At 44.2% G+C, this 14,245-nt stretch overlaps 1 protein-coding gene across 5 annotated transcripts in view; it reads right to left on the bottom strand.

The window, feature by feature from the left end:
• TCTN2 (tectonic family member 2) overlaps positions 1-14,245 on the bottom strand; it is a 38,063-nt gene that overhangs the window by 12,241 nt on the left and 11,577 nt on the right. For 2 of the 5 annotated variants that reach the window (XM_015109635.3, XM_015109636.3), the window contains exons 6-12: positions 9,795-9,994; positions 8,324-8,450; positions 5,835-5,976; positions 4,078-4,143; positions 2,427-2,561; positions 2,087-2,164; positions 147-227 (exon numbers count right to left, since the gene is read on the bottom strand). In XM_015109635.3, coding sequence (XP_014965121.1) covers positions 147-227; positions 2,087-2,164; positions 2,427-2,561; positions 4,078-4,143; positions 5,835-5,976; positions 8,324-8,450; positions 9,795-9,994 — 829 coding nt within the window. The remainder of the gene's footprint in view (positions 1-146; positions 228-2,086; positions 2,165-2,426; positions 2,562-4,077; positions 4,144-5,834; positions 5,977-8,323; positions 8,451-9,794; positions 9,995-14,245) is intronic. The other 3 variants (XM_015109637.3, XM_077955617.1, XM_077955618.1) reach the window with 2 other exon arrangements.

Here is a 14,245-nt window from a genome sequence, read left to right as displayed (position 1 = left end):
CCACTGTTACTCAGCAGCATGTACCTCTCTGCTAAATAAAACAACCGGGCTTTAAAATAATTGATTGCTTGATTAGATTCAAAATATGGTAATACTTCTAACATCAGTTTGCCAAAGAGCTAATGATAATGACCAAACCGGATTACCCGACTGCCAAAGATATAAAGTCGTGACATTATTCATCCTGTTGGTATTTAGAGCTCGGACAGGCTTGCCAAGTTGGTAACCTAGACAAACACAACAAAGGAGCGTGAGCCTGTTTCCTCCTATACTTCAGCACAGCAAGCCTAACTCAGCAAATAACACAAGAGACATGCAAAAGGAAAGAAAATACATAGGCGAAGCTTTCAAAAATACCTTTGGGAGAAAGATGGCACACCTTCATTCATTGTTTTTGTTTTTGTTTTGTTTTGAGACAGAGTCTGGCTCTGCCGCCCAGGCTGGAGTGCAATGGCATACACTCGGCTCACTGCAACCTTCACCTCCTGGGTTCAAGCGATTCTCCCGCCTCAGCCTTCCAAGTAGCTGGGCACCCACCATCATGCCCAGCTAATTTTTGTATTTTTGTAGAGACGGAGTTTCAGCATGTCGGCCAGGCTGGTTTCAAACTCCTGACCTCAGGTGATCCGCCCACCTAAGCCTCCCAAAGAGCTCGGATTACGGATGTGAGCCACCGTGCCCGGGTGCTTTTTTATTTTTTTTATTTTTTATTTTTTTAACAGACAAGGACATTCATTCAATTTAAAAAATACATTTTAACAAGAAAACCTGAAAAGTAAATTGCAGGCATGAGTCAGTCTTGGACCTCTCATGCAAGAGACACTGAAGGTTCTGATCAAGCCAGTCACGGATCACTTGCTGAATGACAATACTGCTTATCACGGGGGCTCATAAAAGACATGTAAACCAAAGTAATCTTTCTTTCTTTTTTTTTTTTTTTTTGAGACAGTGTATCACTCTGTTGCCCAGGCTGGCGTTCAGTGGTGTGATCTCAGCTCACTGCAAACTCCACCTCCCAGGTTCAAGCTATTCTCCTGCCTCAGCCTCCCAAGTAGGTGGGATTACAGGCGCCCACCACCATGCCCAGCTAATTTTTTTGCATTTTTAGTAGAGATGGAGTTTCACCATGTTGGCCAGGCTAGTTTCCAACTCCTGACCTCAAGTGATCCACCTGCTTCAGCCTCCCAAAGTGCTTAGACTACAGGTATGAGCCACTGCACCAGGCCATAACCTTTCAATAGAACCTTTTTCTAGTAAATCCATTCAACCCCAAGGTCTGTTGTTAGAACATATTTCCATCCATCTCGTATTAATCCAACTTACTGCTTCCAATATTTTACTATGAAAATGTTCACATGTACAGAAAAGTTGAAAGTAATACCATGAACACCAATACAGCCACACCAAAATCAACAGCTGTTAACATTTAGCCATATTTGTCTTAACTGTATCATACAGGTGTTGAGCATTTCTTATCCGAAATGCTTGAGACCAGAAGTGTTTGGGATTTTTTCAGATTTTGGAATGCTTGTGTATACATAATAAGTGTATCTTGGCTGGACGCAGTGGCTCAAGCCTGTAATCTCTGCACTTTGGGAGGCCGAGATGGGCAGATCACTTGAGGTCAGGAGTTCAAGACCAGCCTGGCCAACACGGTGAAATCCTGTCTCTACTAAAAATATAAAAATTATATTAAAGTGAGCAACCCTGCAAGCCTCCCTTTGGAGAAGTAGCAGATGAATAAACCTTCCTGTGTTGTGTGATTTTAAAAAAAAATTTGCCAGGCATGGTGGTGTGTACCTGTAATCCCAGCTACTCAGGAGGCCGAGGCAAGAAAATCTCTTGAACCCAGGAGGTGGAGATTGCAGTGAGCCGAGATTGTGCCACTGCACTTCAACCTGGACAACAGAGCAAGACTCTGTCTCCAAAAAAAAAAAAAAAAGAGAGAGAGAGAGAGAATAAAGAAAAAGGAAGGTCAGAGTCAGAAACTAAAATTGGAGAGAGTTACTTATAACCATCCTGATGGCTGGGAGTGTTGAACTAAAGTACGTTTGTAAGATCAGTGACTGGTATACACTCATCTTACCTGGATTTCCAGATAATTCTTCTTCATTACCACTATTATAGCTTAAAAATTTTACTACAAATCTCTGTGTCATTATCCCTAGAAATAAAACAAAATAAAAATATAATGTGCACCATTTCACTAGGAAAAGAAATTATTTTCCATAGTGCTTTATCTTAAAATTGCATTTTGACATTCAAAGTATACTCTCGTTGATTAAATCATAAAGAAACAAGAAACAAGTCTTGCACATAAGAAACAAGTCTAACTTAATTTTATGGGTTATAATTATGAGAATCTTGAAGAGAGAAAAAAAAATACTTTTCAGTGAAAGCATGTTTGCTACCCTCATTAAAGTTACCTTTCTGGTGGGCATTAATCTCTGCCCTAATAATTCTGACATTGATATCACTGATGGTATTATTATTCCATTTGAAAATATAATGTTCTTCCACATTCACGATTCTGGGGGCTGATCTGTTATTTAAAGGAGTTTCTGCAAATACAAGAATATGTTCATAAATTAAAGACCGTCTTTGAGCCTGACTCTATTACTGGGACGTTCTCTCTGCTTGCGTGGCCTTTCCCGAATGCCCTGCCCCGCCCCTGCCCTTCCTATCTCCAGCTCCCTAACATGGCATGGTCACTGCTTCCTTGAGGAAGCCTGCCCTGGTCCCATCAAGTCACCATTAGCTGCCTCCCCTATGCCGTCATGGTACCCAGAATGAGATCTGTTCCTTTCATTTCTATATCCCCAGCACCTGGCTCATAGCTTGCCATGGAGCACACACTTGGTAAAATGTTTGTGAGATGAAAGACCAGAGGGTCAGTTCCGCCAGGGCAGGGGCCCGCTGTCTAGTTCTCTATTACAGCGTAGGAACTCCACTAACATTTGATGAGCTAATGAATAAATTTGAGAAGTACAACACATCAGAAAGAGACACCCAGCACTTGGGGAGGCCGAGGCGGGTGGATCACCTGAGGTCAGGAGTTTGAGACCAGCCTGGCCAACGTGGTGAAACCCGATCTCTACTAAAAATACAAAAATTAGGCCACGCACGGTGGCTCACGCCTGTAATCACAGCACTTTGGGAGGCCGAAGCAAGCAGATCACGAGGTCAGGAGTTCAAGACCAGCCTGGCCAACAGAGTGAAACCTCCTCTCTACTAAAAATACAAAAAATTAGCCATGCATGGTGGCAGGTGCCTGTAATCCCAGCTACTCAGGAGGCTAAGGCATGAGAATCACTTGAACCCGGGAGGCAGAGGTTACAGTGAGCTGAGATCACCCTACTGCACTGGGCGACAGAACAAGACTCTGTCTCAAATTAAAAAAAAAAAAAGAAAAGAAAGAAAGAAATAGTATCCTTCATTAAAAATTAAAGTTCTGGTAAAATTAGCCAAACTGGGCCAGGCACGGTGGCTCACGCCTGTAATCCCTGCACTTTGGGAGACCAAGGCAGGTGGATCACTTGAGGTCAGGAGTTTGAAACCAGCCTGGCCAACATGGTGAAACCCCGTCTCTACTAAAATACAAAAATTAGCCGGGCATATGGTGGCAGGCACCTGTAATCCCAGCTACTTGGGAGGCTAAGGCAGGAGAATTGCTTGAACCCAGAAGGTGGAGGTTGCAGTGAGCCAAGATCGCGCCATCGCACTCCAGCCTGGGCGAAAAGAACGAAACTCCGTCTCAAAAAAAAACAAACAACAAAAAAAAAGAATTCTTTAACTATCAAACATTTAAGGAAAGTTTCATGGAAGCTGGAACTAGAAGGGACGGTGGAACTCAGAGAATCCAGGACCGTGGAGGAGCAGGCTTACCGTCACAGAGAGCACTCTAAAGCCCAGCAAGACAGAACGAGGAACAAATGAAATGCGCCTGGCAGATTTTTCTAACGATTGTGAACCTTTTTAAATGACTAACAAAAATACATACTCTGGGGGTATATGTTACTTGTAAGAAATGACATATCTATTTCTGAAGAAATGACGTCAAAGTGTAACATTAAATACCTCTATTGGTGATGAATTTGTCTAGGTCAGTTGCTTCCTCATAGATTACTTTTGGTGTAACTGTGCCTAAAGAGAGAACATAAAATAACTTCCACAGGCGTACACATGGCCTATCATGATCACACTAAGTCAAAGTATAGTTGATCAAGCAAATATGGTGACCACAACTGCCCAGAGTGGTGACTACAAAACTCTCCCCACTCCCCAAAAACCATCAGATAGGAGTCCCCGTCCTCTTAGTGTCTAATTATAACTGAGGAGGAAAATCCACAACAAACAAACAAACAAACAAAAACCAGGGTCACTGACATAAAAACAAATATGCAGTTCACTGCTGGTGGCAATACAAAATGGTGCAGACACTGTAGAAAACAATTGGCCGGGTACGGTGGCTCACGCCTGTAATCCCAGCACTTTGGGAGGCCGAGGCGGGTAGATTGCCTGAGGTCAGGAGTTCGAGACCAGTCTGGCCAACATGGTGAAACCTCGTCACTATTAAAAATACAAAAAAATTAGCCAGGTGTGGTGGCACACACCTGTAATCTCAGCTACTTGGGAGGCTAAGGCAGGGGAATCGCTTGAACCAGGGAGGTAGAGGTTGCAGTGAGCCGAGATCATGCCACTGCACTCCAGCCTGGGTGACAGAGCGAGACACTGTCTCAAAAAACAAAAATAAAAACAAAAAACACAATTTGGTGGATCCTCAAGAAGTCATACTAGCATGACCTGTCAGTTCCACTCCTAGGTGTCTACCCAAAAGAAATAAAAAGATACATCTACGCAAAAACTTGGCCATGAGTGTTCATGGCAGCGCTATTCACAACAGTCAAGAGATGAAAACAACCCATATGTCCATCAGCTGATGAATGGACAATGGACAAATACAATGTGCTCTGTCCATGCGACAGACTACGATTCAGCCATAGAGGAATGAAGCGCTGCCATGCGCTACAACACAGATGAACCATGGAACACCATGCTAAGTGAAAGAGGCCAGAGACAAAAGGCCACACAGTGTATGCTTCTGTTTCTGGGGAACACCCAGAATAAGCAATCCATGGAGACAGGAAGCAGACTGGTGGCTGCCAGGGGCTGAGGGAGGAGGGGTAGGGAGTGACTGCGAATGGGGACAGATGCCCTTCTGAGGGGATGAAATGTTCTGGAACTAGAGAGAGGTGATGGTGGCACAACAGTGTAGAAGGTACTAACGTCAATGAATTGTACACTTTAAAATGGTTAATTTTGGCAGAACGCAGACGCTCACACCTGTAATCTCAGCACTTTGGGAGGCCGAGGCAGGCGGATCACCTGAGGTCAGGAGTTCAAGGCCAGCCTAGCCAACATGGTGAAACCCCATCTCTACTAAAAACAAAAAAATTAGCTGGGCGTGGTGGCGTGCACCTGTAGACCCTGCTACTTGGGAAGCTGAGGCAGGAGAATCGCTTGAACTTAGGAGGCAGAGGGTGCAGTGAGCTGAGATCGCGCCACTGCACTCCAACCTGCGCAATGGAGCGAGACTCCGTTTCAAAACAAACAAACAAAAAGGTTAATTTTATGTTATTTGAATTGTACTTCAATTTCAAAATAATTAATATGCAATATGCTGTCTTATGGAACTAAACTTTGTCCAAAGAAAATAATTGGCAGTTAAAATATTATTTGAAGTTGAACCAGTAGAAATGATTTATACTCTCATGAGATCGCACTTTATCTTCATGTTTGGGTCTGCGTTCTTTTCTCAAAGAAATGTCACATACCTCCTAAGGCAACATTCTTTATCTTCGCATTGATAATACCATCTCGTTCTTGGTATACTTCCAAATCAGTAACGCATTTAACATCAAAATTGTGAAGAAATGCCACGGGGGCGTTCTGCATACACTGCCCAGTCAGGGACATCTGAGGGTGAAGGGCAAAGCCAACAGATTTATGGCCTCTCTCCTAATCATACAAAATAGATCAGCATCCCTTAAAACTGTTCTTTCTGCAGCCTGCTCCCATTGCTGGCTTGGTTTCAGCCAACAGCAAGTTCACGGACTAGTTGACCCGCTTTAGCAAAACATCTAACTGATTTGCCCATCAAGGTCTGGAAGCCACTGGTTGTGGAGTCACAGTAAATATTACCTAATAAAAACAAAGAAAATCCCTTGTCCTATTCTATTTAGTTTGCAGAGACATGACTTTATTTAACTTCATGTTCTCTCCCTCGTCACAACCAGAGTTTAATACCATAAAAATGGATTCATCTGAATAAGAAAGAGAAACTGTTTTACCTCCCCTGCTTTCTTCCCACAAATAACACTCCTCATAACGTTGAACGTAAAAAAAGATTTCAGGTTGGGAGCAGTGGCTCACACCTGTAATGCCAGCACTTTGGAAGGCTGTAGTGGGAGAATCATTTGAGCTCAGGGGTTCAAGACCAACCTGGGCAACATAGCAAGACCCTGTCTCTACAAAAAGTAAAAAATTAACTGGGCATAGTGGCATGCGCCTATAGTCCCAGCTACTTGGGAGGCTAAGGTGGGAGGATTGCTTGAGCCCAGGAGGTGGAGGCTGCAGTGAGCTGTGACTACACCACTGTACTCTAGCCTGGGCGACAAAGCAAGACCCTGTCATTCATTCACTCATGCATTCATACATACATATATAAATGATTCCATATAAAACCTTAAAATATTTTTCAAAATTCTAGAATGGTAAATAAAATGATGTATTTATCTAACCATTGTTTTCTATACTGGACCCTACTTGAGGGTAGTGAGGGGCAGGAGGGAGAGGATCAGAAAAAAACTATTGGGTACTTGGCTTAGTACCTGGGTGACAAATAATCTGTACAACAAAACCCTATGATATAAGTTTACCTATATAAACAACCTGCACATGTAGACCTGAACCGAAAATAAAAGTTTAAAAAGAAAAAGTAGTAAAGAATGATAGTTACTTCTAGCCAGGCACGGAGGCTCACACTGTAATCCCAACACTTTGGCCAAGGCAGAAGAATTTCAAGGCCAGGAGTTTAAGACCAGCCTGGGCAACATAATGAAACCCCCATCTCTACAAACAAATTTTTGGCTGGGTGCGGTGGCTCAAGTCTGTAATCCCAGCACGGTGGGAGACCAAAGTGGGCAGATCACTTCAGCCCCGGAGTTAAAGAGACCAGTCTGGGCAACATGGCAAAACCCCATCTCTACAAAAAATTGGCCAGGAATGGTGGTGCGTGCCTGTAGCCTCAGCTACTTGGGAGGCTGAGGTAGGATCACTTGAATGTGGGAGGTCAGGGCTGCAGGGAGTGGAGATCACATCAGCACACTCCACCCCAGGTGATAGAGCAAGACTGTCTCAAACCAAAACCAATTTTTTTAATTAAAAAAAAAAAAAAAAAGACTCACACCTGCAATCCCAGCACTTTGGGAGGCCGAGGCAGGCGGATCACCTGAGGTCGGGAGTTCAAGACCAGCCTGACCAACATGGAGAAACTCCGTCTCTACTAAAAATACAAAATTAGCCAGGTGTGGTGGTGCATGCCTGTAATCCCAGCTACTTGGGAGGCTGAGGCAGGAGAATTGCTTGAACCCGGGAGGCGGAGGTTGTGGTGAGCTGAGATTGTGCCACTGCACTCCAGCCTGGGCCAAAAGAGCGAAACTCTTTCTCAAAAAAAAAAAACCAGAATGATAGCTACTTCCATAGAAACGTATAGAAAATCTTTTGGTTTTATTTTGTAAGTTCACTCTGAGTTTTAAGAAAGACTGTGATTAATTTAAGAATGACTATATATTTTATTAATCTGGAGAACATAAACAGTTAAGTCGCTGAAAGGTACAAAGGAGGGAAATAAGTAACTTAAAAAGAGATTTTAAAGAGAAATATGACTTAAATTAACAATAGGAAAGGAAAAATAAAGGGTCTAGCAGCCAGGCGCAGTGGCTCACGCCTGTAATCCCAGCACTTTGGGAGACCGAGGCGCTCGGGTCACAGGGTCAAGAGATTGAGATCATCCGGGCTAACATGGTGAAACTCCATCTCTAGTAAAAATACAAAAAAATCGGCTGGGTATGGTAGCACATGCCTGCAGTCCCAGCTACTTGGGAGGCTGAAGCAGGACAATCACTTGAACCCGGGAGGCGGAGGTTGCAGTGAGCTGAGATCCAGCACTGCACTTTAGCCTGGGCGATAAAAGCGAGACTCTGTCTCAAAAAAAAAAAAAAAAAAAGAGAAGGGTCTAGCGTACTCATATTGCAATGATTACCTGCGGAATAGTAAAATATGCCTTCTTTACAGTCATAATGGGATCTCCTTGTTTGTAACCAAAGTCTGCAAAGTCTTTTGCGTCAGTATCCACATATACTTCAAAGGAAGATTCCTGTTTGGGGGAACTGAAAATCAATAAGAAAGGCTGAATAGTTTCAGTTATCTGCAAAAACACAATTCTTCCTTAATGTTGTTCTTTACTCTTGTTTTCTGAGACGGATCTCACTCTGTCACCCACACTGGAATGCAGTGGCGCGATCTTTGTTCACTGCTACCTCCGCCTCCCAGGTTCAAGTAATTCTCATACCTCAGTCTCCCAAGTAGGCTGGGATTACAGGTGCCCACCACCACACCCGGCTAATTTTTTGTATTTTTAGTAGAGATGGGGTTTCACGATGTACCCAGGCTCGTCTTGAACTCCCAACCTCAGGTGATCTGCCTGCCTCAGCCTCCCAAAGTACTGGGATTACAGATGTGACCCACTGCACCCAGCCTCTTTACTTTTGTTTTATTTTGTTTTGAGACAGTCTCACTCTGTCGCCCAGGCTGGAGTGCAATGGCGCGATCTCGACTCACTGCAAGCTCCGCCTCCCGGTTTCACACCATCCTCCTGCCTCAGCCTCCCTAGTAGCTGGGACTACAGGCGCCTGCCACCACACCTGGCTAATTTTTTGTATTTTTAGTAGAGACGGGGTTTCGCCATGTTAGCCAGGATGGTATTGATCTCCTGACCTCATGATCTGCCTGCCTTGGCCTCCCAAAGTGCTGGGATTACAGGTGTGAGCCACCACGCCCCACCTACTTTTTTAATTACAAAAATCATAGATGAGGCCGGGTGCGGTGGCTCAAGCCTGTAATCCCAGCACTTTGGGAGGCCGAGACGGGCGGATCACGAGGTCAGGAGTTCGAGACCATCCTGGCTAACACGGTGAAACCCCGTCTCTACTAAAAAATACAAAAAACTAGTGGGCGAGGTGGTGGGCGCCTGTAGTCCCGGCTACTCGGGAGGCTGAGGCAGGAGAATGGCGTAAAAACCCGGGAGGCAGAGCTTGTAGTGAGCTGAGATCCGGCCACTGCACTCCAGCCTGGGCGACACAGCGAGACTCGTCTCAAAAAAAAAAAAAAAAAAAAAAAAAAAAAAAAAAAAATCATAGATGTAAATTTTTAACAATCCAAAACTGTAAAATACAGAACATTAAAATCCCCCATGAGCCACCACTCCTTCGCCTCCCCTAGAAAAGCACCATGAGCTGTTTTCAATGTCAATCAATTTCTTTTCAATGAGGCCCAATTCTGTCAAATAATGCAAAATAAATTAGCTAACTGAAATCTATAATTGAACCCTTTAGGCACGGGATCTCTGGAGAGGGATTGGGAAAAACGTGACCGCATTATAGGGCCTACTAGAGTATGGCCCCACCAGGACAGGAGAACAATGCCCCATCCCAGGCGGCTGCTCAGACACTTACACGGCACCATGGTAGAAGTAACCAAGGAAGGGCGTGTTGGCAAGGGGCGACTGCACACACAGAAAGGGAAACCAGTCGGGGACACTGTGTGTCGTTGTCCCAGCAGAGCAGAGTTGATCAAAAGGAGGACTGACGTCTCCTCCAAACACGCCGGTGAAGCAGGACAGTCTGAACAGCTCTGTTAAATTTGATGAGCATTCCTGGAAGACAAACATAAAAGCAGGGGCTATGACCGCAGCGAGAATCTCCTGGCAAGTGTGACGAATGCTACCTCTTATTTAAGGCCAGCAGGACGCTACCGAGTAAGCGAGAACATCTATAATCTCTGTCTCATCAATAAGTGCCTTGTGCCCACAAAAAGTAAAATAGTTCTAGAATTTCTTTTGTCAATTCCCCAAATAAGCCTCCAAGTCAGAAACTTCAAGCATTCAAGGGAACCACAGTTTTACTAGGACATGAGATATTCCCAGTAAAGAAAAAGAAGAAAAGATAGTACAGAATAGATCCCAAATGAAGACAAAGACATAGTAAACCTCCTTTCTTAACTGTCATCACCATTCAAACCCTTAGCCCAGAAAAGTCTCCTGATATTTACAGTGAGGGGAAACGTTCCATATTCCACAAGGATCCTCCAGGCCCTCACTAGATTATAACATGACCCAATTCATGTCATCAAGAAATTACTTGGGGCTGAGTACAGTGGCTCACGCCTGTAATCCCAACACTTTGGGAAGCCAAGGCAGGTGGATCACTTGAGGTCAGGAGTTTGAGACCAGCCTGGCCAACATGGTGAAGCCCCGTCTCTACTAAAAATATAAAAATTAGCTGGGCATGGTGACAGGCGCCTATAATTCCAGCTACTGGGGAGGCTGAGGCAGGAGAATCACTTGAACCCGGGAGGTGGAAGTTGCAGTGAGGCGAGATCATACACTGCACTCCATCCTGGGAAACACAGTGAGATTCTGTCTCAAAACAAAGAAAGAAAGAAGGAAATTACTTGGACTGCATGCAGTGCGTCACGCCTGAAATCCTAACATTGTGGGAGGTTGAGGTGGAATGAATGAGCCCAGAAGTTCAAGACCAGCCTAGGCAACATAGAGAGACTCAGCCCCAACAAAATTAAAAAAAAAAAAAAAATTAGCCGGGCATGGTGGTGCACACCTGTGATCCCAGCTGCTCAGGAGGCTGAGGAAAGGACTGCGTGAGTCCAGGAGGCTGAGGCTGCAGTGAGCCATGACTGGGCCACTGAAGTCCAGCCTGGACAACAGAACAAGACCCTGTCCCTTAAAAAAAAAAAAAAAAAAAAAAAACACCGGGTGCAGTGGCTCACACCTGTAATCCCAGCATTTTGGGAGGCTGAGGCAGGTGGATCACCTGAGGTCAGGAGTTCAAAACCAGCCTGACCACCATGGTGAAAGCCCATCTGTACTAAAAATAAAAAAATTAGCCGGGCGTGGTGGCAGGCGCCTGTAGTCCCAGCTACTAGGGAACTAAAAATAAAAAAATTAGCAATGCGTGGTGGCAGGTGCCTGTAGTCCCAGCTACTCGGGAGGCTGAGGCGGGAGAATGGCGTGAACCCGGAAGCAGAGCTTGCAGTGAGCCGAGATCCCACCACTGCACTCCAGCCTGGGTGACAGTGCGAGACTCCGTCTCAAAAAAAAAAAAAAAAAAAAAGAAAGAAAAAAATCAGGTAAATGGAGAATGTTTTAAGACCCATCAATTCAGTTATACAACCTATGGGGGCATTACAGCCAGAATTGCCTTCTCCTGCTATAACTCCAAAAAATTGGCCTTTAATAGTCATAGATTTAAAAGACTGCTTCTTTACTATCCCTTTAGCTGAGCAGGACTCTAAATGGTTTACATTTACAGTTCCTGCAGTAAACAACCTGCAGCCTGCTAAGCATTTTCATTGTTTTACAGATGGGTCTAGTAATGGTAAAGCTTCTTATTCTGGATCAAAAGGTAAGGTTTTCCAGACACCCTATACTTCAGCTCAAAAAGCAGAGCTTCTAGCTGTAATTGAGGTATTGACTGCTTTTGATATGCCTATTAATGTGATTTCTGATTCTTCATACGTGGTTCATTCCACACAGTTAATTGAAAATGCTCAGTTACGACTTCATACAGATGAACAACTGATGACTTTATTTACCCAATGCAAACAGCAGTTACAAGTAGAATGTACCCTTTTTGTTTTTTTTTTTTTTTTTTTTTTTTTGAGACGGAGTCTCACGCTGTTGCCCAGGCTGGAGTGCAGTGGCGCGATCTCGGCTCACTGCAAGCTCCGCCTCCCGGGTTCCCGCCATTCTCCTGCCTCAGCCTCCTGAGTAGCTGGGACTACAGGCGCCCGCCACCGCGCCCGGCTAATTTTTTGTATTTTTAGTAGAGACGGGGTTTCACTGTGGTCTCGATCTCCTGACCTTGTGATCCGCCCACCTCGGCCTCCCAAAGTGCTGGGATTACAGGCTTGAGCCACCGCGCCCGGCCGAATGTACCTTTTTGTATCACTCACATTAGGGCTCATACACCTCTTCCAGGACCTTTGACTGAAGGGAATCAAATGGCTGATCGCCTAGTTGCTAATGCAATATCTAATGCTAGACACTTTCACAATTTAACCCATGTTAACGCCTCTGGTCTCAAACGCAGATACAGCATTACCTGAAAAGAAGCTAAAGCTATTATCCAGTGATGCCCAACTTGCCAAATGGTACATTCCTCATCTTTTACAGGCGTTAATCCTCGAGGATTGGAACCTAACTCTCTTTGGCAAATGGATGTCACCCATGTTCCCTTGTCTGGGAGACTAGCTTACGTACAGGTATGTGTGGACACCTTTTCTCACTTTGTCTGGGCCACATGCCAATCAGGAGAGTCTTCTGCCTGTGTTAAATGTCACCTTTTGCAGCGTTTTGCAGTGATGGGCATTCCAGCTTCTATTGAAACAGATAATGCCCCAGGCTATACTAGCCAAGAAGCTCCAGCTACATTTTTCTCTATGTGGAATATTAAACACATTGCTGGTATCCCATACAATTCTCAAGGACAAGCCATAGTGGAACGAATGAATCTTTCCCTAAAAAGCAGTTGCAAAAGCAGAAAGGTGTAAATAGAGAATATGGAACCCCATTGATGCAACTGAATCTATCATTATTAACTTTAAATTTTTTGAGCCTGCCCAAATGTCAGATGTTATCAGCAGCTGAACAGCATCTGCACAAACCAGCTGCAAAGACAGAAGCAGAACAACTGATGTGGTGGAGAGATCCGATAACAAAAAGTTGGGAAATAGGTAAAATAATAACTTGGGGTAGAAGTTATGCTTGTGTTTCTCCAGGCCAAAATCAACAGCCAATTTGGATACCATCAAGACACCTGAAATCTTATCACAAGTCAGATTCCGGGAAGATCCCAAGGACCCCTCAGTTGCAGCCATGTGGAGACTGACGCTGAGGAGGACCCCAACTGTCACAAGCAACACCCGTCAAACACAGCCACCCATCTGGGGACAGAACCAGAAGCTGTCACAGATGGTGGAAGAAAACCTGAGGAAAGCGGGACAGCCAGTCACAATGAGTCATTTAATGGTAGCTATGACAGCGATGATCACCACTGCTGTGAGGATTCCTTCAACAAGGGCTGCCACAGAGAACAATTATACTTATTGGGCATATTTATCAATCTTAGCTGGCAGTAATGCTTGGATGTAATCACTCTATGACACAGTTACACATGCTTTCTGGTCTCAGTATTTACCATAATAAATCTGCTCCTATAATTGAGGCATACCACCCTCAAAAACCCATTTGTATACAAAATTGAACCTGGCCAGAAATAATGAACGTACTTGTTTAGGAAGATTGCATTGCAGAACAGGCAGAGGTGCTGCACGATTCCTATGGAGTCATTATTAATGATCCCCTAAGGAGATGTTTAGCTTAAATTACACCTCTCGGTCTGCATGCCACGGCCACACTATGTTCAGCTGATCTGAACGAAACAGTCAGATGGTAGATATAATAATAAGTACGGTGAGAGTTCCTATTATCTGAAACCATGGCAGTATAGTGGCACCTCAACCTCAAATGATATGGTCCACTGTAGGAACTAAACATTAAGGATCTGTGGAAACTATTAATAGCTCTTAATAAGATCAAAATTTGGGAAAGAATAAAAAAGCATCTAGAAGGACACTCTACAAACTTGTTTTTGGATATAGCAAAATTAAAAGAACAAATATTTGAAGCATCCCAGGCACACCTGACCTTAATGCCAAGAACTGGAGTGCTTAAAGGAGCTGCAGACAGATTAGCAGCTAGCAACCCATTAAAATGGATAAAAACACTTGGAAGCTCTGTAATTTCAATGATGATTGTGCTTTTAATCTGTGTTGTTTGTCTTTGTAGAGTCTGCAGATGTGGATCCTGACTCCTCCAAGAAGTAGCTCA

This window comes from Macaca mulatta, chromosome 11, assembly GCF_049350105.2.
Source record: "Macaca mulatta isolate MMU2019108-1 chromosome 11, T2T-MMU8v2.0, whole genome shotgun sequence".
NCBI classification, from domain to species: Eukaryota; Metazoa; Chordata; class Mammalia; order Primates; family Cercopithecidae; genus Macaca; species Macaca mulatta.
The sequence above is the reverse complement of the archived record's forward strand: the minus strand, read 5'-3'. Positions and strand labels throughout refer to the sequence as shown.